The sequence below is a fragment of the Felis catus genome, chromosome B4 (assembly GCF_018350175.1).
Source record: "Felis catus isolate Fca126 chromosome B4, F.catus_Fca126_mat1.0, whole genome shotgun sequence".
Lineage (NCBI taxonomy): Eukaryota > Metazoa > Chordata > Mammalia > Carnivora > Felidae > Felis > Felis catus.
In genome coordinates this window covers 5,426,676-5,451,960 of record NC_058374.1, presented here as the reverse complement: position 1 = coordinate 5,451,960, position 25,285 = coordinate 5,426,676, and the positions used below count along the sequence as shown (strand labels likewise).

The 25,285-nt window shown below is 39.7% G+C and overlaps 1 protein-coding gene across 13 annotated transcripts in view; it reads right to left on the bottom strand.

Moving 5' to 3' along the window:
* TASOR2 (transcription activation suppressor family member 2) overlaps window positions 1–25,285 on the bottom strand; it is an 80,647-nt gene that overhangs the window by 31,591 nt on the left and 23,771 nt on the right. For 7 of the 13 annotated variants that reach the window (XM_019833889.2, XM_019833890.3, XM_045060826.1 and 4 more), the window contains 12 exons: window positions 21,725–21,870; window positions 21,348–21,443; window positions 19,989–20,061; window positions 15,735–15,826; window positions 13,490–13,627; window positions 13,219–13,343; window positions 13,120–13,139; window positions 12,927–13,026; window positions 11,115–11,215; window positions 10,337–10,440; window positions 3,398–3,470; window positions 3,242–3,304 (listed from right to left, as the gene is read on the bottom strand). In XM_019833889.2, coding sequence (XP_019689448.2) covers window positions 3,242–3,304; window positions 3,398–3,470; window positions 10,337–10,440; window positions 11,115–11,215; window positions 12,927–13,026; window positions 13,120–13,139; window positions 13,219–13,343; window positions 13,490–13,627; window positions 15,735–15,826; window positions 19,989–20,061; window positions 21,348–21,443; window positions 21,725–21,870 — 1,131 coding nt within the window. The remainder of the gene's footprint in view (window positions 1–3,241; window positions 3,305–3,397; window positions 3,471–10,336; window positions 10,441–11,114; window positions 11,216–12,926; window positions 13,027–13,119; window positions 13,140–13,218; window positions 13,344–13,489; window positions 13,628–15,734; window positions 15,827–19,988; window positions 20,062–21,347; window positions 21,444–21,724; window positions 21,871–25,285) is intronic. The other 6 variants (XM_045060828.1, XM_045060831.1, XM_045060830.1 and 3 more) reach the window with 3 other exon arrangements.

Sequence of the window (25,285 nt, the reverse complement as noted above, 5' to 3'; positions counted from 1 at the left end):
CTCTCTCTTCCCCTCCCCTGCTCATGCTCTGTCTCTGTCTCAAAAATAAATAAATAAATAAATAAATAAATAAATAAATAAAAAAAATAAAATAAAAATAAATAAAACATTTTTAATTTTTTTTTAAAGTTTATTTATTTTGAGAAGGAAGGGTCGGGGGGAGGGAGGGAAGGAGAAAGAGAATCCCAAGTAGGCTCCATAGTGTTAGCACAGAGCCTGATTCGGGGCTCAAACTCACAAAATGGGAGATCATGACATGAGCCAAAATCAAGAGTCAGATGCTTAACCGACTGAGCCACCCAGGCACCGCAGTAACTGAATACAGTTTTTAAAAATCAACTTTAAAAACATGTTTATATTGGTTGTAGTTTTATAAATGCTACATATAATTTTATGTTTAAAGATACACAGTGTGATTATAAGTTATGAGGGAAATATCCTCATATGACAAAAAGAAAGGACTCATTTACTTTCATTATTTGTTCAGCAAATTGCCCAGTGCAGAGCCTGATGTGGCTTGGTCCCATGACCCTAAGATCATGACCTAAGCTGAAATCAAAAGTCAGATGCTCAGCTGACTGAGCCACCCAGGTGCCCCTATTTATTTTTAAGTTTTTTGGGGTTTTTTTGAGAGAGACAGAGCAAGTGGGGAGAGGTAGACAGAGAATCCCAAGCAGGCTCCATGCTGCCAGCACAGAGCCTGATGTGGGGCTTAAACCCACGAAACCATGAGATCATGACCTGAGCCAAAACCAAGAGTCAGACACTTCACCAACTGGGCCACCCAGATGCCCCTACTTTTAAGTAACTTCTACTCAACTTGGGGCTCGAACTCACAACCCTGAGATCGAGAGTCGCACACTAATCCAACTGAGCCAGCCAGGTCCCCCAACATTTGTTACTTTTCAGATGCCTGGCACTAGCAGATGATAGGAATACAATAAAATAAAGAAAAGGCAGGCAATCCCCATCAAAATACCATCAGCATTCTGCACAGAGCTAGAACAAACAATCCTGACATTTGTATGGAACCAGAAAAGACCCCAAATAGCCAAAGCAATCTTGAAAAAGAAAACCAAAGGTAGAGGCATCACAATCCTGGACTTCAAGCGGTATTACAAAGCTGTAATCATTAAGACAGTATGGTACTGGCACAAAAACAGACATTCAGATCAATGGAAAAGAATAGAGAGCCCAGAAATGGACCCATAAACATATGGCCAACTAATCTTTGACAAAGCAGGAAAGAGTATCCAATGGAATAAAGACAGTCTCTTCAGCAAATGGTGCTGGGAAAACTGGACAGCGACATGCATAAAAATGAATCTGGACCACTTTCTTACACCATACACAAAAATAAACTCAAAATGGATGAAAGACCTAAACGTAAGACAGAAAGCCATTAAAATCCTAGAGGAGAAAGCAGGCAAAAACCTCTTTGACCTCGGCTGCAGCAAATTCTTACTCAACACATCTCTGGAGGCAAGGGAAACAAAAGCAAAAATGAACTACTGGGACCTCATCAAATAAAAAGCTGCACAGCGAAGGAAACAATCAGCAAAACTAAAAGGCAACCGACAGAATGGGAGAAGATATTTGCAAATGACATATCAGATAAAGGGTTAGTATCTAAAATCTAAAAAGAACTTACCAAACTCAACCCCCAAAAAAACAAATAATCCAGTGAAGAAATGGGCAAAAGACATGAATAGACACTTCTCCAAAGCAGACATCCAGATGGCTAACAGGCACATGAAAAAATGCTCAACATCACTCATCGTCAGGGAAATTAAAATCAAAACCACAATGAGATATCACCTTACACCCGTCAGAATGGCTAACATTAACAATTCAGGCAATGACAGAGGTTGGCAGGGATGTGGAGAAAGAGGATCTCTTTGGCACTGCTGGTGGGAATGCAAACTGGTGCAGCCACTCTGGAGAACAGTATGGAGGTTCCTCAAAAAATTAAAAATAGAACCACTCTACGATGCAGAAACTGCACTACTAGGTATTTATCCAAGGGATACAAGTGTGCTGTTTCAAAGGGGCACAACGTTTATAGCAGTACTATCAACAACAGTCTAAGTATGGAAAGAGCCCAAATGTCCATCGATGGATGAATGAATAAAGATGATGTGGTACATACATACAATGGCGTATTACTTGGCAATCAAAAAGAATAAAATCTTGCCATTTACAACTACGTGGAAGGAACTAGAGGGTATTATGCTAAATGAAATTAGAGAAAGACAAATATCATATGACTTCACTCATATGAGGAACTGAAGATATAAAACAGGTGAACATAAGGGAAGGGAAGCAAAAATAATACGAAAGCAGGGAGGGGAACAAAACAGAAGAGACTCTTAAAATATAGATAGAGAACAAACAGGGTTGCTGGAGGGGGTATGCGAGGGGGGATGGGCTACATGGGTAAGAGGCATTAAGGAATCTACTCCTGAAATCACTGTTGCACTACATGCCAACTAACTTGGATGTAAATTAATAAATAAATAAAAAAAAATAAAGAAAGGCAGGCATTAAACAATTATGTGAAGAAATACTGAAATGGTACCTCTCCTAAGCCAGAAGTCCTCACTGAGGGGACAGTGGTGACAAGAATCAGTAACGGGCCATTAAGCGGACACCTGACAGACCTGAGTGACAGGCTCAGGCGGGGCTTCTCCTGATTTTATTCCTCCTCTCTCCCACTCAAGAGCCTCTTTAGATTTTGTTTCCTAATCGTCCTCTGAAATTTTAATATTGTGAATACACTGTACGTCTATTTACGTACCATAAATATTAATTTTTTTGCCCCCACAAGCCAACTCTTGGTCCTTATAGGGGTCAACTTCACCTGACAAAGGGGAAGGAAATAAGCAGTCCTCACAGAGAAAGCCACGTCTGTGAAGGCCGAGTCCTGTCTACCAGGCAGACAACGGGGACAGTGTCTCCTAGCTAGTGCTGTGTGCTGACACAGGAGTGCGTCTGGGGCATGCTGAATTTGAGGGACACCTGAGACATGTCAGTGAAACTGTCAACAGGCAGGTGACTATGTGCACGTGAAGCTCAGAGGAAAGAAGTGTGCTAAGCGGATAGCGGGGATCACCCGGGGAGCTGGAAGAAGTGTTATTTAAGAGGAGCAAACAGTTACCAGGGTCTAGTGCAGCTGAAGGGTTAACGTGAGGACAGACCAACACCACACAGACGCTGCGAACGGAAGTCACTGTGCCCTTACCTGCTGGAGGGGACGAATGGAATAAGTGTAACCCGTGGAGGCACACCCGCTCATCTGCAAAATCTACACAGGATGAAAATCGTAAGAAAAGTTAAGCTGCTGATCTTATAAAAGTAATCACACTGAAAAGTAGTTTTTTTAAAAAGCTGTCCTTACTTGTTTCTGACATTAAGGCTGATGAGGTAAGTAAAATGAAAAACCCCCGATCTTCTAAGCATTTGACGATCGCCTTAAACATTTAAAAAAAAAAAAAAGAAAAGAAAGGTGAAAAAAGATTCAGTTCCTTTCTCCTTCTCCCTCTACCACACTCTGCAGTGAATTTTGAGTTCATGAAAAGTATATATTAAAAACAATTCTTGAAACGTTAACATTTGTGAGAATCAGGAGAATTTTGTCCCAGGTACTAGAAACCATGAGTTCCTTAGTGCCCAAATAATCTTGGCCCTGTTAGGGCCATATATAGTAACCAGAACATCGAGGTTAGTTTCAGGACAGTGTTCACCTATTATAAAAAATCAATTAGAAAAAACATTTCAGTTTTTCACTGAGATGCTTCACAGTTCATCCCGCTGCCTCGGTAGCCAGGTGTAAACTATTCAGCCACTACGAGTTCAAGGTAGGTGACTCCGACCTGTGATTAACGTCCTAAGCTCATGTCTACCCCCAAAATATCACATGATCCTGGAACTTGAAAGACCAGAAGATACCATCCAATACAATAATTCTTTCTACAGCATCCTAAGGGACAGAAAATAAGAGAAAAGAACATAATCCGGTCCTGTGACAAGAGACGCAGATGAAAATAAATCCTTCCTCTCGTTTCTCTTTACCACCACCTTTAGTGGCATCTTGAGCTCGACGGACGGAAAAAACCTTGAAATTTCAATGTTGACAGTAACTCTGGGAATTCTGCCCCTAGACAGTGAGGGAAGTTACCTAAAAGCCATCATTCTGAATCATAAAGATAACACCTTTTCTCTTCCATTAGTCACCATTTCAAAAGCTTATATACCTATAACAAAGGTAAAATCCAATGTTCATACAGTAAATTTTTTTTCACTAAACCTAAACAGAATATACCATTTTATAGAAGTGATAAAACATCCTACTTCAAAGACTGACAGCTCATGAGCCTACAAATATGGTAAACTTATAAACTGATAACAATTCAAATATGAAAACAAGACTACTAATTATTACAAAAGAAATAAGTTCTGACAGTGAGTTCATCACAGGAACAATCACGGCACACGCTTCCATGACAGCCCTTGTGCATTTATAGTTTCTGTTTTTGTTGCCTCCAGTCTTGCAAATTCTTTGATGGCAGGGACTACTTTGTATTTGTGCTTCTGGCACACAGTAGGGACTCGAGAAAGAATTATGGGATAAATATACCAATAGTTATATAAACCGACAGCTTTCGTATCTAGTAAGCTGCAAACATGTATAAATCTTGTTTCATTTTCTAGTGCTGTAAAAAGTGAAAGCAACAATAGCCTTTACATCATTCTGCATTTTAGTTTTGCAACACAGATGAGAAGTAAAACCTCTCCATCTACTGAAAACCAGAAATTTCTATCTTCCAAGAAATGGGCAAATGAAACAGAAATATATATCTTCTTATTTTCTCAAATTATGTACTGAAAGGGCTAAAGTTCCTTATTTTAACCTTTGTGGGAAGAAATCACAGAATTTTTTCCATATCTACTAGACTCTTCCATTTACATACAGAAAAATACAGCCATACAAGTCCTTAACACCCTTTTATTATTTTTTTTAATGTTTATTTTGAGAGAGAGAGAGAGAGAGAGAGAGAGAGCGAGAGCATGTGCATGAGCAGGCGAGGGGCGGAGAGACAGGGAGGGACAGAGATTCCCAAGCAGGCTCCGTGATGTCAGCACGTGGGGCTCGATCTCACAAACCATGAGATCATGACCTGAGTTGAAATCAAGAGCTGGACATTTAACTGACTGAGTACCCCACCCCCCCAACACCCGTTTAAAAAGAGACCCTGGTCTGTACTGTTCTTGAAATTCAGTGTTGTAGGTAGAAGCCCACATACGCTTTATTCAAGGGACACTCATTGCTTGTCCTCTATACGCCAGGCATGGGCACTAAGGCGTCAAAGATACTTAAGATATGATAACTACCCTCAAGGAACTCAATGTCTAGGTGGGGAGACTGACACGTAAAAAATATTCATGACACAATAAGGCAAGAAAAAAAAGCACGGGAGCTAGATGCTAAATGAAATAAGTCAGTCAGAGAAAGACACAGACCATATGATTTCACTCATGTGGAATTTAAGAAACAAAACAAGCAAAGGGAAAGAGAGACAAACCAAGAGACATTCTTAACTACAGAGAACGCGCTGCTGGTTACCCGAGGGGAGGGTGGGGAGACGGGGGACGAGGTGATGGGGGATGAAGGAAGCCTTGTGACGAGCACTGGGTGATGTATGCAAGTGTTGAATCCCTATATTGTACACCTGCAACCAACATTACGCTGTATGCTAACTGCTGGAATTAAAAACTTAAGAAGAGAAAAGACACGGACACGGAGGAGGAAGGACCTCATGTGACGTGTGGCTCGGGCACCGAGTCTCCGGTACTTCTGACACCACTCACACTCACAAGCAGTTGCTTCGCTAATGCATTCTCTCAAAAGCTCTGTGGCCTCTCTTCCTCTCAATTTCCAAATGTAAAATGGGTCACGCTACTTCGAAACAACACAGCCCCCGAGCCACAGCGGACAGTCTGCGTCCACCCACTCGGCATCCGGTGCCACAGCCGGTCCTGCCGGGCTCAGGAGCACTGCCGGACCCTGGGCAGGACTGACCCGGACCTGGTTCTGGAAGGCGGGCTCGGGACGGCCTGAGCTAGCCAGGGCACTCCGTGCCCTTTCAGTCTTCGCGGGGTGTGCAGATGACCAACTGGCCTACGGAAACTGAAGTGAAGGTTAGGAGGAGGCTTCCCTCCCTGGACGCGCAAAGGAAGCAGGGAGCGCCGCGTGGCAGCCTCGGGACAAAACTACTGTGCAGGGGAGGGCGAGGTGAAACAGAGAGTCCTGGGCAAACGGTACTTGAACCCGCCCCTCAGCTGGAACTGAAGAGTAAGCCTGTTAAACCCTTTTACTGCGTAAGCCAGTTTGGGTTTCTGTTACAGGTAACTCAAAGTATCTTAACTGGCTGGCCCTAAGACCCCTTACCTTCACAGCTCCTATACGTGTCCTATTTTAACTTCTCGATCCCTTGCTATCTACTACGGGGATAGTCCAGCAGGCCGCTAACGGGCTCAGTGTTTGCTCACTGTCTTACCTTTAACACCAGCGCCTTTGGGATGTTTAGGACTTACTATACTAACACAGTCAGCATCCTCCTTCCTCACACTGAGGAACCCTGGTTAACAAAAAGGGAGAGAAGTCTTTTTTTTTTTTTTTTTTTTTTTTTAATTCTCAAGTTACTTAACATACAGTGTAGTCTTGGCTTCAGGAATAGAATCCAGTGATTCATCACTTCCACAGGACACCCAGTGCTCATCCCAACAAGGGCCCTCCTGAATGCCAGTCACCAATGGGCACCCCCACAACCCATCAACCCTTAGTTTGTTTTCTGTATTTGAGTCTCTTATGGTTTGCTTCCCCCTCTGTTTTCATCTTATTTCTCCTATCCTTCCCCTATGACCATCTGTTAAGTTTCTCAAATTCCACATATGAGTGAAATCATGTGGTATCTGTCTCTCTGGTTGACTTATTTTGCTTAGCATAATACCCTCCAGTTCCACCCATGTTGTTGTAAATGGCAAGATTTCATTCTTTTTCATCACTACTATTCCATTATATACATATATACCACATCTTCGTAACCCATTCATCAATGGATGGACATCTGGGCTCTTTCCATAATTTGACTATTGTTGACAGCACTGCTTTAAACATCGGGGGGCATGTGACCCTTCGAATCATCACTTGTATCCTTTGGATAAGTTCCTAGGAGTGCAACTGCAGAGTCATAGGGTAATTTTGTATTTAGTTTTTTGAGGAACCTCCATACTTTCTTCCAGAGTGGCTGCACCAGTTTGCATTCCCACCAGCAGTGCAAGAGGGTGCCCCTTTCTCCACATCCTCGCCAACATCAGTTTCCAGAGTTGTTAATTTTAGCCATTCTGACTGATAAGGTGGTATCTCAGTGTAGTTTTGATTTGTGTTTCCCTGATGATGAGTGATGTTGAGCATCTTTTCATGTGTCAGTTTGCCATCTTGAGGTCTTCTTTGGAAAAGTGGCTTTTCATGTCTTCTGCCCATTTCTTCACTGGATTATTGGTTTTTCGGATGTTGAGTTTGAGAAGTTTTTTTTTTTTTTTTTTTTCTAATGTATGATAAGTTCTTTATAGATTTTGGATACTAACCCTTTATCTGATATGTCATTTGCAAATATCTTCTCCCATTCTATCGGTTGCCTTTTAGTTTTGCTGACTGTTTCCTTTGCTGTGCGGAAGCTTCTTTTTTTATCTTGATGAAATCCCAATAATTCATTTTTGCTTTTACTTCCCTTGCCTTCGGAGACGTGTCAAGTAAGAAGTTGCCGTGGCCAAGTTCAAAGCGGTTGTTGCCTGTTTTCTCCTTAGGATTTTGATGGTTTCTTGTCTTATATTTAGGTCTTTCATCCATTTTGAATTTATTTTTGTGTACAGTGTAACAAAGTGGTCCAGTTTCATTCTTCTTCATGTTGCTGTTCAGTTCTCCCAGCACCATTTGCTAAAGAGACATGTTTCCATTGGATACTCTTTCCTGCTTTGTTGAACATTAGCTGGACATATGTTTGTAGGTCCATTTCTGGGTTCTCTATTCTATTCCATTGATCTATATATCTGTTTTTGTGCCAATACCATACTGTCTTGATTACGGCTTTGTAATACAGCTTGAAGTCAGGACTGTGATGCTTCCAGCTTTGGCTTTTTTTTTTTTTTTTTCCCCAATATTACTTTGGCTATTCATGGTCTCTGTGGTTCCATACAAATTAGAGGTTTGTTTGTTCTGTTCTGTGAAGAATGCTGGTGCTATTTTGATTGGGATTGCATTTAATGTGTAGACTGCTTTGGGTAGTATCGACATTTTAACAATATTTTTTCTTCCATCCATGAGCATGGAATGTTTTTCCATTTCTTTGTGTCATCTTCAATTTCCTTCAAAAGCTTCCTAAAGTTTTCAGTGTATAGATCTTTTACCTCTTTGGTTAGGTTTATTCCGAGGTATTTTATGGTTTTTGATGCAACTATAGATGGGATCAATTCCCTGATATCTTTGTTGCCTCATTATTGGTGTATAGAAATGCGACTGATTTCTGTACATTGATTTTATATCCTGTGACTTTGTTGAATTCCTGTATCAGCTCTAGCAGTTTTTTGGTGGAATCTTTTGGGTTTTCCATGTAGAGTATAATGCCATCTGCAAAGAGTGAAAGTTTGACTTCTTCTTTGCCAATTTGGATGTATTTTATTTCATTTTGTTGTCTGATTGCTGAGGCTAGGACTTCCAACACTGTTAAACAACAGTGGTGGGAGTGGACATCCCTGTTGTGTTCCTGATCTCAGGAGGAAAGCTCTCTCTCATTTTTTCCCCATTGAGGATGATATTAGCTGTGGGCCTTTCATATACGGCCTTTATGTTGTTCAGGTATGTTCCTTCTATCCCAACTTTTCTTGAGAAAAACTCTTGAGAGTTTTTATTAAGAAAGGATGCTGTATTTTGTCAAATGCTTTTTTGGCATCTCGTGACAGCAGCATATGGTTTTTTTTCCTTTCTTCTATTAATGTGATGTATCACGTTAATTGATTGATTTGTGAATAATGAACCAGCCCTGTAGCCCAGGAATAAATCCCATTTGATCATGGTGAATAATTCTTTTAATATACTGTTGAATTCAATTTGCTAGTATCTTGTTGAGAATTTCTGCATCCATGTTCATTAGTGATATTGGCCTGTAATTCTCCTCTTTAGTGGGGTCTTTGTCTGGTTTGGGAATCAAGGTAATGCTGACTTCATAGAATGAGTCTGGAAGCTTTCCTTCCATTTCTATTTTTTGGAATAGTTTCAGAAGAATAGGAATTAACTTTCTTTAAATGTCTGGTAGAATTCCCCTGGGATGCTATCTGGCCTAGGACTCTTACTTGTTGGGAGATTTTTGATAACTGATTCAATTTCTTTGCCGGTTATAGATCTGTTCAAATTTTCTATTTCTTCCTGTTTGAGTTTTGGTAGTGTGGGAATGTCTAGGTATTTGTCCATTTCTTCCAGATTGTCCAGTTTGTTGGCATATAGTTTTTCATAGTACTCTCTAATAAGTGTTCATATTTCTGTGGTATTTGTTGGTTGTGATCTCTAAAACGGAGAGAAGCCTTTAGGGCGCCTGGGTGGCTCAGTTGGTTAAGCGTCCAACTTCGGCTTAGGTCATGATTTCGTGGTTTGTAAGTTCAAGCCCCATGTAGGGCTTTGTGGTGACAGCTGAAAGCCTGGAGCCTGCTTCGGATTTTGTGTCTCCCCCTCTCTCTACCTCTCCCATGCTCATGTTCTGTCTCTGTCTTTCAATAATAAATAAATGTTTACAAAAATTTTTTTAATAAAATAAAATAAAATGGAGAGAAGTCTTCAGATTGTTATATGCTTCTCATTAGTGTCTTACTTTCTACAATATGGAAACAGTAGGGGCACTAGCTTTTGATTTTTTTTCCCTCATATAGCTATAGATCAACACACATCACTTGTAAAGAAGTATCTCACAAGTGGTACTTTGATTAATTCAGACACCCTAGGGATCTACTCAATTCCTCTGTCATAAAACAAAAACAACAACAAAAAAGGATTTGGGAAAAACTGTCCTATTATTTTTAAAATCAGGAGTATAAACAGACTAACGAGACACGAGAGTTCACCGAGGCACAAAAAGGGATGAAGATGTTAGTCAATAAATATTAAGTGATGAAAATCCTTTCAGCAAACTAAAATGATTCACTCTAGGCACAGCCAACTAATAATTAGCTATCGATTTCTTAATGCAAGGCAAAAATAGTAATTACATTTTAAACTGATGAGCCTTACCAGTTGCTTATTTTTAATGTATTCTATTAGCTTATCTATTTTTTCCCCTTGTTTGTTTGACAGTTCCACCTCATACATCCTGAAGCACATATCTTGGCAACAGACTGTGGAGAAAATCAGAAAAACAGGACAATTTTTTAAAATGCCATTTTAGTAACCAATTTATCCATTTTAGATGTTGAAAAGATGAAAGAAGAGCTAGGAATACTCTTAAAACAACATTCATCATTCAATGGTCTTTGTTACAAAACTCCTTAATAAGAAGTTACTGTATAAAGCATTTGGAAACAACGCTTTCATTAACACTGACTCTACTACAGTATTTGACAAGACCAAAAAAAATACTATACAAATAATATAAACATCAATGTTCCATGAATCAATCTAAATGACCAGGAAATTTCCTTCTTGTGTTTTCTGCTGTTTTTCTTCAGTTAGAAGTACATAAATAAGTAAAAACCACCACCGCAAAACCTCTGTTCTCCTTGAAAGGCATTGTCATGTGGTTCCAACTATTTGTAAGCATCTTTCTGCTTAATGCCCTCAGTGTTCTATAGTAAATCTAGTCTTTGCCACCTTAGATAAACTACCTTTCAGAGTTTCTAGTTGGCTTCCAAGGAACTCAATCACATAGCAACCCTACAACTTTCATGAAAGGTCCTTTTGAGAATTGCTTAGGGCCAAAACTCAACAGTGTGTGTATGCGTGTGTGCATGATAGATAAAAATCAGTGGAATAAAGCCCAGGATGTGCAATGTATCATTACATGTGAACAGACCTTTTTGCTCCAAGTAATTCTGTTTTCGAAAGGCAGCTTCTGGTAGTCTTTTTTTCAAAGATGAGATTGTCATTACATACTTAAAATCTAGTTCATGTGGTCTAAAAAACAAAACAACAATATCATGCAATCTAATAAACACTTAAACTACATCTTCATAATTTTTGATTTTCTAATATAAATGCAAGCAAAAATATCAAAACAAGAAAGCCCTTAAATTGATAAAATCCCAGTCAGGTAATATGCACATATATAAATACTGCAGATTTTTAAATACAGAACCCCACAGACCACGTCGGCAAATACATTCACATTTTCTGAATGCGTGTGTTTCTGAGATGAAGCCAAACATCCACATGAATGGAAGAATTACGCATCCTGGGATGAGAATTTTCTAAACGTTATACTATGTGAGAATTGGCGACTTTGGACAATAGTGGACTGGTTCACCACACTGTGCCACAGAATGAACCTCATCCAGACTTTTGCACCATTTTCCCCAACTGTTTCCTTCTTTAAAACTCATTTTCAAATACTTCTGGACTTATAAATGCCCCCCTTGCCCCTAAATACTTCTGAGTGTGTGTGTCCTTAAAAAAGGACATTTCCTTATGCAACCACAAAACAATTAATAAAATCAAGAAATTAACAATGATATAGTACCATTATTTAGCCCACACACCTTATTCAAAGTTTGCCAAATGTCTCACTGTGGGGCTTTGTAACAAAACATTTCCCCCCCCGGTCCAGGATCCAATCCAGAATGACACAATCCATTTAGTTATGTCTCTTTAATCACCTTCAATCTGGCGAGTCTCTTGGTCTTTCTTTATCTTTAATGGGTTTGGTATTTTTTCAAGAACACAGACCATGTATTTTGCAGAATGCCCCTCAATCTGGGTATGTCTGATGTTTCCTGCTGATTAGGACAGCAGAAAAACCACACAAGTGGCACTATGTCATTCTCCTTGCATCCCATCAGGAAGCACATGATACTTATTCCACTGTTGGTGACGTTAACTTGGACCATTTAGGTCATTGTTCTGACCACTTCTCTCTACATAGGTTAACTGCATTCCATAGTGACAAAGAACCTTCCCGTCTCTCCCATTTATTTCCAGAATTCTTACTGTACTCTCTGGGTTCTAATACCCCCCTCACTCCTCCCTCTTCTTAAAACAGGTCAATAGAAAGAAAATTAATTCTGACAGCACACCTGTTTTCACTTCATATTTCAATAAAATATGTCTATCTTTCAATAGTTTTGGGGGTTAACTAAGAACAGATTAAATAAAAAGATTTCATAGGATGCCCTTCACAGTGCCCCAGACGAAAATAATTCATTGTAATGTAACTACATGTAATAGCTACTCCACTTAATAGGAGTCTAGGAAAATCATGGGATAATCAGAAAATCAGATACTGTAATTCTTAATAAAGACTCAACAATAGCATAAGTGCCTATAATCTGTTGCACCTGCTATCTAGACAAATCCAATCTCTTTCTTGGGGAAAGTCAAACATCTAGTATCAATTCAGTTTAGCCTGTGAAGTCATATTCCTATGAATGGATAAAGATATTAAAATTTCAAAAGTGGCCTGTCAAAGATTATAAAACTATTTCAAAGCCAAGGTTGGAATTTAGATCTGAATTTAGGTTGCCTGTGCTCCGTACATCTACCCAAATGTACTCTAATCTGACACCAAGTACAACTGCTTCATTTCACACCAGTACCAACAAACAAGACCTCAAAATGATAATTAAGAAAAAAAGAGACAAACATTAGTAAAGGACACAAACTCAATACTTACAGTTGGGCTGGAACAGCTGTACCGTAAGAGGACCAAAGACTGACATCACACAGCAGACAGCCTTGAATAATTAATTTGCCTTGCCACAAAGGGGTAAGAGCTTTAAGAAATGAGTAAAAAAAGAAACTGATTACTTATGAACAAAAACATTTACTGAAAAAAAACCAAAAGAACTAATTAAATAATTTCTTACCATTTTCACTGAGTTCAAATCTAGGGAAAAAGAAAAGGTATTTTTATAAGAGCAAACGAAACAGATCCAGTAAAACAAAGTATGTGCACAATTACTTACATGCTTTCATGAGCTGATGCTGCCATCTTTTTAGGTTCCCTGTACTGAAAAGCTACAATAACATAAGGACAGATCTGCCTGGGCCGCTCAATAACAGTGCTGCCTGAAAGTTCATAGAGGTAATACTGAAAGAAGAGAAATAAGGATTATCAGGGTAGCACTATGGAACTCCATAGGCACCAAGTTCATCTCAACTCCACCCAGTCCTGCCATTTAACACATCAGATTCAGAAATGTATCCTGGGAACGATTTACTCCCCGGTGACTATACCTGACTCAGTTCAAATGCGCGAAAATGACTCGTCTTGTGAGAAACCTTGTTAGTATTTGCAGCCACGTGGCAATCATAGCCAGAAGATGGGCTAGTATAGTTAGTTGTATAATTCTCAGACACAAACTTGACTTTTCCCTAGAATGAAAATATTAAGACTAATCAGATGTCTCTAAATGGCAATAATCTTATTCTAGGATTCATTTAAAAGTAGCCTAATGAGGATGTGGACGTGTTTCAAACAGATTGTTAAGAACTATGGCTCTTAGAAGATGACGTTAAGGCCAACAATTGTTTTCGTTATCCATAAGCCTCTTAACACTGTATTTAAAAATCTGGTATACCTGGGCATATTTCTGAGGTAAATAACCATAGTTTTTATCTCAACACGAAAGAAGGACATGAATCACCCCAAATTTAAGTGAACCATTTCTCTAAAAGAAAAATTATATAGCCTACCAACCGAATAGATTAGCTCAGTCAATGACTGTAACATAAAAGATGACAAAAAAAATCCAAACTTTCACAGGATGAGTTTTCAAACTGAAGTATTAAGTTATCAATTATAATTTAATACACATCAAGATATTTCTACTATGCTGGGACTCAGTAAATTAGCAAGGAGCAGATATGCAGTAAAGTGTTTAGCAGGTCATTGGCCCCAATTACTGAACAGTTGATAGTATTTCCTATAATAGATTTCTTTCTTATAGGTCTTTCAGAAAAAGTAAAAAAAAAAAAAAAAAAAAAAAGGCAATCAAAGTTACCATATATACAATGAAATATCATACAGTAATTTTAAAAGCTTTTGTAAATAATATAATGACATATGTGGAAAAATACACAAAGTATATACCAAATGAGGTAAAGTTATAGGCAACTTTTATTTTTATCTTTACAAAAAGAATTTACTTTTTTTTTTTTTTTTTTTGATGTTAAGGTCCTGCTTCTTCATTTACAGAACAGTCAGGGGCCATAATAATAAGCCAAAGCATATAGACAGCACTTCTCAGTGAGCAATCACAGCCTGTACTGTCTCCCCCTCAAACATTTTATGGCGTCGGACATGGCTGACTTTTGAGCAGTAAAGGAAGAACTGAGAGCACAAACACTGAACAGCATGTCCAGCAACAGGAGGGCACAGGGCCAAGAAGTCCAGGGCAAAGCACAGCAGACATAAACACACCCCCGACGGCAGCCGGCACCCTCTGCCGCGGAGCGGGTGGACGAGGGAGGGTAAGCGGGGACTATGCCCCAGGGGATGCTACCTGCTTGCCAGTTCTTGGGGACACACTTTGGAATAAGAAGGATTCACACTTAAAAAGACACGTCAGTAGTGTTTATAATCCAAGAACTCAAGATAGTAAGAAAGCTACAATGAAAGCAAAAACAACAAAACGAGACCACACAATGTGTCCTCACAAAGCCCACCAAGCACTAAAATCAAGTTTGCCTTGGATCTACCCAAGTGAACTTTCTAATCATGCTATTCACTTGTACTGAACTATGTAAGGGTGTTGAAGAATTTCTGAGATCAGCAGTTATAGATGCCACATAAAGCTGTGAACAGGGTCTGGATGTTTTAGGGATCGAGGAAACAGCCTCTCTTATTTCGACAATTTAAACCAAAAAACGAAAGTTCCCTTCTAAATTCATCTCTTGTAACTGGAATCACAATGTTTTATAAGCTGCTACTGGTGTCCTGTTATTTAATATTAAATTTTTTTTTTTCAACGTTTTTTTTTTTAATTTATTTTTGGGACAGAGAGAGACAGAGCATGAACGGGGGAGGGGCAGAGAGAGAGGGAGACACAGAATCGGAAACAGGCTCCAGGCTCTGAGCCATCAGCCCAGAGCCTGATGCGGGGCTCGAACTCACGGACCGCAAGATCGTGACCTGGCTGAAGTCGGACGCTTAACCGACTGCGCCACCCAGGCGCCCCCTGTTATTTAATATTTAAAAAGAGGCACTGTGGGCCAGGGTGAGAGAAGGCTTTTCACTGAATACCTTTTGTATTATTTTGAATTTTTTTTTTTTAAAACATATTCATAGATGATCTATCAAAGGAACAAAAAAAGCTTTGTCTTTAGAGGAAAGCAAAAATAGCAGTAATCTTTTCTGAATTTGGATAGCTGTCTTCAATGACCACTATGTTTAGCAAATGATCTGCAAAGAACATTATCACAGACTGATAACCTTTAGTTTTTGAAAGAAAAATTATATAGAAGCGCATTTGGGCTTTACCTTAATTAGGTTAAAAATTACAACATAACCAGACTTCCCATGATACCATGGTCTTGCGTGAAGATAGTCTGAATATTTGGAAATATACACACCTATAAAAGTATAAGATATAGATTAATTCACACTTTAAAAGGACTGTTTACTCATATACATTTCACATGTAAGGGCTACCTGTAACTAAAAAGACAAATAAAAGTCAACATTAAACTGTTCCAAAACTGCTTACCTTTTAAAAACTATTGGAGATATTCTAAAAGTATGGAAACATGAGAGCTACGACAAGATAGAATTTATCTGACGGACAACGAATTTTCTAGTTGGGTACAATAATTAAAGAGGGATGAACCAATCACATTCTTGGTAAATTCTAAGTTTATTTTTTTCCCCAGGCAATCATTCCGTGGAAAGGCCTACAGTAATCTGATTCTCAAGTTATTTTTTTACAAAACATCTCAGTAAGTACTCATATAATAATAAGTGCTGAGGTTTACTAGATAGCAGGTATGTGCTAGGCAGCAGTGACACCAAAGGAAATAAAACAAGTTCCTGCCTTCAAGCAGCTTATTCTGCTAATGTGTGAAACTTCCAGAAAGGCAGGAGGTACGTTTGTGTTCTTCACCATTGAAGCCACATCACAGCCCAACATACAGGAAGTACTTAACTGTCAGACACATGCTGTATTTGAGGACACAAAGAAATGGAAATAAGCAATGTATTTGTTTAGAAAAGGAGTTCTTTCAACAGACGAGTGAAATTCTCAGAGAACAGAGTGAACAAAAGTATGGAAACATAAAAGATTATAAATTGTTTAGGACAGTGGGGCCATGGTGTGGGGAGCAGGGGAGAAAGCCCGAGAAGCTTGAGGCTGAAAAGGAAGCTTGGAACTGAACAGTAGAGATCTTTGTAGGGCTTGCTGTAAGCAACAGAGACCCATCAAAGGTGTTCAGCAACAGACTGCCACTTACATTTTTTTTTTAAGTTTGTTTATTCTGAGAGAGAGAGAGAGAGAGCGAGAGCGAGAGAGAGAGAGAGAGAGAGAAAGCATGAGTCGAGGAGGGGCACAGAGAAAGGAAGAGAGAGAATCCCAAGCAGGCTCCGCACTGTCAGCGTGGAGCCTGATGCGGGGCTTAAACCCACAAACAGTGACATCATGACCCGAGCCGAAGTCGGATGCTTAACGGACGGAGCCACCCGGGTGCCCCCAGACTGCCACTTAAAAGAGGGCGGAGTCTCAAGAGGGGAGAGACGAGAATCAGGATCAACCAGAAAGCTGCCGTAAGAGATGAGACAGGAGAGGAAAGTCTCCATGTGGCAGCGGTAGGGGAATAGGGAGGAAAGAGCAGGTCCCACAGAGACTCCTGAACCGCATCTCTCGAAACGCAAAGACAATGCAAGGCGGGAGCACTGTGATACGCTGGAGGGAGTAATGAGCTTGTGGTCAGCGCTGGGTTCCAGGGCCAAGTCCTTTTTTCCTACTAATAACCACATGACTGAGGAGTAAGTCACTTAAGCGGGGACAGTGGGCTTGGGTCATGGATGCAGCAGCCACAGGAAGCAGTCCTCAGGAAGATTTACTATAAAATACTACATTAATATAAAATATTATATAAAATATTACTGTTATACACAGAACTATCCATTTCTACGTGAGCCAAAAACTTTATTTTTTTTAATGTTTATTTATTATTGAGTGAGACAGAGTGTGAGCTGGGGAGGGGCAGAGAGAGAGGGAGACATAGAATCCGAAACAGGTTCCAGGCTCCGAGCTGTCAGCACAGAGCCCGACGTGGGGCTCCAACTCACGAACTGTGAGATCATGACCTGAGCTGAAGTCGGAAGCCTGACTGAGTCACCCAGGTGCCCCAAGGCAAAAACTTTAAAATGCACACAGCCAGGAGTGTTATTTTATTACCCAGCCAAGTACGTGTTCAAGAAGAAAATGTACTTGTTGGAATCATCCAGTTTCTACTCTACCACCCTACTGAAGCCAGCCTGTATCTTAAACAATATAATCATGGGATGATAGTAATGTAGAAAACCGGCCTTATTGTTTTAGGGATGTAAGCTGAAGTATTTACTTTCAAATTCTCCAACAACAACAAAATTGTATAACCAAATTAAGGGAAGAATGCAAAACATTTTCTGTTAAACTTAGGGCATGGGTGTATTATATGGTCCTCTCTACTTTTCTTATGTTATTATGTTTTATAATGAAAAGGGGGTGGTGAAAAAGAGTAAGAAGAAAAAAAGGTTTTATGTAAAATGTTTCGGGGGTTAAGAATATACATTCCCTTTCATGGTCTTTGGAAGATGTGAATGCAAGTTTTCAAACACGTTGCTTTACACAGAGTGACCACATAACCCAGCAATTCCATTGCCGGGTCTATGCCTAAGAGAAGTGGAAACAAATGTCTACACAAAAACGTGGATGTAAGTGTGCACAGCAGCATTTTTCGTAACAGCCAAGAAGTGGAAACAACCCAATGTCCCTCAAGTGCTCAAAGAATAAAGAAAACAGGTAGAACCCTACAACGGGATATTATGCAGCCAAAAGGCAAACAAAGTGCCGGTACAAGCTACACCACAGAGGAGCCCGGAAGACACTAAACTGAGGCAAGAAGTCGTACAACGTAACATGGGGTCCCATTTAGGTGGAATGTCTGCGCTAGGCAAATCCACAGAGGGAAAAGCAGATGAGTGGGTGCCTGGGCTGGTGGTGGCGGGGGATGCGGTGTCACTGCTAACAGACCCGGGACTTCTTTCCTGGGTGATGCAAACGGTCTACAACGGACTGTGCTGTGGGTAGCACGACTCTATGAACACATTAAAAATCGCTGAACTGGACACTCTGGGTGAGTTGCGGGGTATATGAACTTTATCTCGGTGAAGCTCTGTGAAAGAAAAGGTCAGCAGGAATCTGGCCACGTCCCCAATCATCTCAGTCTTGATCCCCACACTGCTAGCATCTGAGAGAGCTGAATAGCTCTCCTTAGGTCCTTCTGCTTCCGTCAAACTCCACTCCCCAGCTGTTCCTCCACTACGCTGCTCCCGGCTGCCCTCCTCTCCCCTCCCCACCTGATGGTCCCACAACGATCCAACAGTCCCGACTGGTCTTTGCCACCTTCTCCTCCTGATACTGTCCCATGTAACGGTATCTTTGACTTCAACTAACACCCAGCCCCGCCACCGTGAACCCCAATCTCCAGTTCTAAATCCTTTTCCAGCAACTTTTTTACCATCAGCAGGATATCTCCCAGAAACACTGAGGAAAATCTCATTATTTCTCAAATCCAACTCCTGAAAGTAGTGTCCATTTACTGAGAGCTTACCAGGTATGTGCTCCCAGCTAAGCACGTCACATAGCCTCCCACTATCCTCACAACAGATCTAAAAGACAGTTTTATCTATTTCACAGACGAGGAAACTGAAGCTCAAAGAAATGTAGTGCTAATCCATATTCTTGACTGTAAGATTACCTTTCTCTTTTAACTCCTCGGCTTCCCTAACAATGTCTTCTCCTTCTGTGCCTCTTTTCTATTAACGATATTGCTGTAGTGTAAGTTTACAACTTTATATCTGAATATTTCTTTCTCTTACTCCTCACATTCCACAGTTGCCAAGTTTGGTCAGGTCTATCTATTCTCTATTCCTTACTGCCACTATAATAGTTTAGAGGACATCCTCATTAGTCCTGGATGACTGTACTAATCTCTTGGTGCTGGAAGATACCTTCAGTATCTTTTCTAGTCCAATCAACCTTTTAAAAAAAAGTTCTGGAGCTCCTGGGTGGCTCAGTCGGTTAAGCGTCCAACTTCAGCTCAGGTCACGATCTCGTGGTTCATGGGTTCAAGCCCCGCGTTGGGTTCTGTGCTGGCAGCTCAGTCCCTGGACCCTCCTTTGGATTCTGTCTCCCCCCCTTCTCTCTCTGCCCCCTCCCATTCATGCTCTGTCTCTCAAAAATAAATAAAAACATGAAGAAAGAAAGAAAGAAAGATAGAAAGAAAGAAAGAAAGAAAGAAAGAAAGAAAGAAAGAAAGAAAGAGAAAGAAAAGAAAAAAATATAAAAAGTTCTGATATGTAACCTCTATTGGAAACTCTTAATTCTTAGACTCAAAGCTCATTTATTTGTTTAAAGCTCTGATTTTAAAGATTTTTATATCATTAATGAAACTGACTTTTAATAGAAGTATCTCATGAAATTAATTAAACCCCACTTCATCCTGTAAAAGAGATTCTTTTTTCTCACAGACTTACCTTTGGCCGGGTCACCAAGAGTAGTAAGAGCACCGCTGCCCACACAGAGTCCACGCTGACATACTAACTTTGCCTTGAAATAAATAAAAGACAGAACTTTGCTTATCGTATCAGTCTTAAGAGAGACAATGAAATAACACTACAACAGAACCTTTCAAATAGATATGGAATGTGTACACAGCATGTATTTACAGCACAAAGCAAGCTTATGCAAGGTAACTGTGTTTGGTTAATAGTTCATGAAATGTTACCGTTTCTGTTAACAAACATGTCATCAGCAAAACTAAATTGAACAAGCTCACAGATTAAGTCCTCTCTTGCAGATTTCAATTATAGCTATGGAATCACTAAACTGGAAGATGTGTTAACCCCAAATGCCTTTTAGTATGAATTCAGTGTCTCTTATTTGTAAGTGGATGATTAAGCAAATAAATGAATTCTTCTGGTATTACTATATAATCCTTATGTATATGCTAACGTTAAGTATTTTTTAAGCATCTACCTTTATTCTTCAATCACAATCACAATCAAAATACTGAATTATCTTAAGTTGAATTATAAATCTCTAGTGTTGTTAAATCTGTATCCAGGAAGCCAAACACATCTTTGGAGGCACACCCTCCACATAGCAGTTTCCTTCTCCCAAAGTTTTGGTACAAACAATACGGAAGTTCAATCTTCAAAGACAATCATGAACCAATTTCAAGTAACTTGACTGCTGAAAGTGTTCACCTTATCCCACCATGTAATTGAAACTTGAAAAAGCCTCCATAAGAAACAGAAAGTATCTATGTGAACCATGATCCAGAACGGTGAAATATCCATTCACCCCGTCAAAAGGCATTACTGAGGGGCGCCTGGGTGGTGCAGTCGGTTAAGCGTCCGACTTCAGCCAGGTCACGATCTCGCGGTCCGTGAGTTCGAGCCCCGCGTCAGGCTCTGGGCTGATGGCTCAGAGCCTGGAGCCTGTTTCCGATTCTGTGTCTCCCTCTCTCTCTGCCCCTTCCCCGTTCATGCTCTGTCTCTCTCTGTCCCAAAAATAAATAAACACGGTGAAAAAAAAATTTAAAAAGGCATTACTGATACTTAAGAAACCTGCATTCATGCAAATCTGACCTCGAGCTGACAGTGTATTGCAGATGAAACTAAAGCGGGCCTGTGAAAAGGTGTAGAAATCAAATCTCTTTCATAACCAGCCTTCACAATCATTTATACTGCCACCAAAATTACGTAACAAAAAAGGCTGGTGAACTGGTAATTTTACAAATCTTAGAGAACTGAAATACCGATATTTAATGATATCATTAATTTTGTACACTAATATCACAAAATTAGTGTTCTATGACCTACCCCCCTTACCTGACTTTCAGTTTCAAACAGAAGAAATCCGTAAGTCTCTTTAAGTTCTTCCTGAGTATAATTACTTGCTTTTTTTTCTTGGTAAAAAGCTTTGTACTGTATAAAGAGAGAATAATTGAATGCTATAAACATTTATTTTGCCTTGCAAATTAATTTTTAAAAATGCATCATCTGAATTCCTCCTGTTAAAAAACTAATGAAATTTATTATTTTTTCTATTCCCTAGAATACATTCTTATTACCTTCCAAGGATTTCTTATCTCATTTGAAAGTGACAGCTGAGAAGAACAAGGCTTATATACCAAAAATGATGGGTCTATTTCTTTAAAACTAAAATAAAACTAACACACAGACACAGTGTGTACCAAGCACCTCACCTCATTTAAGAAAATGTCATTTTTCACCAAAGTCACTTGACTGTACTGAAAACCATGCTCAGATGCAGAGTCCAAGTAAGAAGTATGAAGAATTGAAATTGCCCTCTGGAAGAGAGAGTCTGAACTCAAGGACACTGTCTCAAAAACTGTAAAACACAAACAAAAATAATGCAACTGTTTAAGATAACCAAAGGATGGGGTTTAAAGCGGCACACTAAATATCACTGAACACATCATCTAGTCCCTGCCTGGAGAACGCAGACATTGACAATGTGTTCTTGGCGACTGTACCTGTACTGTCTTAAAAGACCTCTCACGGGAAGAACATAATCTAAACGGAGGTGAGCGGGGCAGCTGGGTGGCTCAGTCGGTTGGGCGTCCAACTTCAGCCCACAGTTCGTGGGTTCAAGCCCCGCACTGGGCTCTGTGCTGACCCTGGAACCTGCTTCAGATTCTGCGTCTCCTTCTCTCTGTCCCTCCCCAGCTCGAGCTCTATCTCTCTCAAAAATAAATAAACGCTGAAACAAGTTTTTAAAACAGAGGTGAGTTACTGAGGGTGAGTTACTTTCAATACAAGAGTAAAATAAACTCTGCCGGATCCCTCGGGCCTTCTGGTTTAAAGCTGTGCGCTGTAACCACCGCCGGGACAAGCACACCAAATGTGATAGTGCCAAGGTGGTGGTCAGCAATCACTTAGACCAAGGTTTCTCATCCTGAAGTTCTTTAAAACGTAAGCCACATTTTGAGACACTTACCCTTCCCGTCTTCTCATCAAATCCCCAAGTGAGCCTGCTGGGTTCCTTTCAAGGGGCCTAATAGTGCACACTCCACAAACACATTAGAAAGCATTGTATCTTTGGGGGTTCCTCAGAGCCTAGACAAGTCTATTGAACTTGACTTCTTATGGGTTATATTATGAAATTACTTTTCTCCATGTCCCCAAAATGAAACTTTGTTACTTTTTAGAAAACCTACGCAGACACATGCTATCCCAGAGATTCTGCGCCGCCCCTCCTCTGACAGGCAGGGCTCCTAATCCAGAGTTACTGACTTGGCCCGATAATCCTCTGGATTGAGCCTTCATGACTTTTGATTTTACAAGTCCTTACTTTAGCCAAAAACTGGGCCTAGTGAGTTCTCATAACATTTAACTGTTTACTCCCTTCTATTTCTATTCTCTTTAACAAGGTCGAGGTGGGGAGGTACAAACTAAGGACTAGAAGTTTTGGTCATATAGGATAAATAAACCATTACTACGGCTTCCTACTTCTGCCAGAACCTGCCGATTACATTAAAGTCCAAAACCTAAAGGAAAAACAGGAATTTTAGTTAAAAGTAACTAATAAGCAACAGTTAAAAAACTGAACTATTATAGAAATGGAAACAAACATTTCAGTCAAGTTAATTTGGACTCAACTGTCCTACCACTTCAACTACCTAAGTAATGCTTTAATAAACAAAACGCTTTAATAAACAAAATGTCCTAGTATCCAAAGTGAAAGACTGTACGTAGCACGGAAGGAAAAGAGGATGAAACATTTAAGACTATTCTGAAATTCGTACATCTCATCCATGATCCAGATCAACTGTTTTACTTTTTCTCAGTTTCACTCTTTCCTTCCATAGCAGGGTACAAATGTTATAGCACATGGATATTCTTAAGAGGCTCGAATAGCAAAACACCAGGGGTAAGAATTAAAATGATGGCTTTAGCCATGTTACTCAAAGTGAGAAGCCTATGTCTTTGTAACTCTGTCTTACAAATAAAGTGCCCTGCTAGCTCAAATGCAAATCAGGATTCCTCTAAAACTTCTACTTGGGAAACTTTGTATTTCATATTTTTAAAAAGGCAAAATAATATTTAAAAATCTAAGTAAGCTCTCAGGCTCAATGTTTGAGAAATAGGTTGCTTACAGTGAAAGAAATAAAACAGCTTTGGAAATGAACATTCTATGATTATCAACTCTTCAATTCCACAAGATGTTAATACGAAGACACAGGTTTTAAATTGCAGAAGTAACGAATATTACATATATCCACATTTTTGAGGGTCAATGCACAACAAACTAAAAACTGTGAAAAACAGTACAATTTGAAAAATAAAAAAAGCCCATCCAACACAGTATTTCCAAAATACATGTGTCAGAGAACACTATTTGTCAGTGTGAGGAATACTGTTCTCAACAAAGCTATGAATAGAGACAATGGTTTAAAATAAACACTAGGAGGGGATGGACACCTGGGTAGCACAGTTGGCTAAGTGTCTGACTCGATCTTGGCTCAGGTCACGATCTCTCGGTTCATGAGCTTGAGCCCCTCATTGGGCTCTGTGTTGACAGTACAGAGCCTGCTTGGGGTTCTCTCCTTCCTTCTCTCTGTGCACCCCCTCCTCCCTTGTACTCTCTCTGTCTCTCTCAAAATAAATAAACTTAAAAAAATGCTTAAAAAAATAAAATAAACAATAGGAAGTGACTGTGTGCTAATATATTTTTATACCTAAAACTATTTATGGTTAAAAATGTTTCCCCTTTAAGTCAGCATTTTCCAAACAGCAATATATTTACAAAATAATTTTACAGTTAGCAGAAGGAAAAGCACGTCCACACTATAACTGTTAGAAATCTACAGTAAATCTTGACTCTTTCATAATAAATGATCTCAATTATACTCAAGAAAGCACAAGTTTCATGCTCCATAGCTAAGGAGATAGATGAGCATTTCATCAAGAAATTATTTGACATTACCTCTTCTTGAACAATGTACTCCCACTTAAGAGTCTCGCTAGTATACAAAATAGTATGAGCACTAAGTGGATGGCCGCATTTTTGCTGAGCAATACACACGCTTCATTTAAACATTCAAGGTTATCAGAATATTAAGAGACTGAAGAGGGGGCTATCCTACAAAGAAACACTAAAACAACTTGAAAAATACCTGTCAGTAAAGTGGAAAGAGTGTCTCTTGGGACTTAAGTCACCAACAGAGAGCATGTGGGGAAAATTCAAGTTCAATCACAATGGCTCTAGACATTGAGTTAATATTCCTTCCTGTAGCACCTAGATCTGGGCACATTTCTACTAGGCATGGATTCAGTCTCAAAAGTTATGTCAAGCTTGGCACAAAAACAGACACTCAGATCCATGGAACAGAAAAGAGAACCCAGAAATGGACCCACAAACATATGGCCAACTAATCTTTGACAAAGCAGGAAAGAGTATCCAATGGAATAAAGATGGTTGCTTCAGCAAGTGGTGCTGGGAAAACTGGACAGCAACATGCAGAAAAATGAACCTGGACTACTTTCTTACACCATACACAAAAATAAACTCAAAATGGAGGAAAGACCTGAATGTAAGACAGGAAGCCATAGAAATCCTCAAGGAGAAAGCATGCAAAAACCTCTTTGACCTTGGCCGCAGCAACTTCTTACTCAACACGTCTCCAGAGGCAAGGGAAACAAAAACAAAAATGAACTACTGGGATCTCATCAAAATAAAAAGCTGCTGCATGGTGAAGGAAACAATCGGCAGAACTGAAAGACAACCAATGGGATGGGAGACG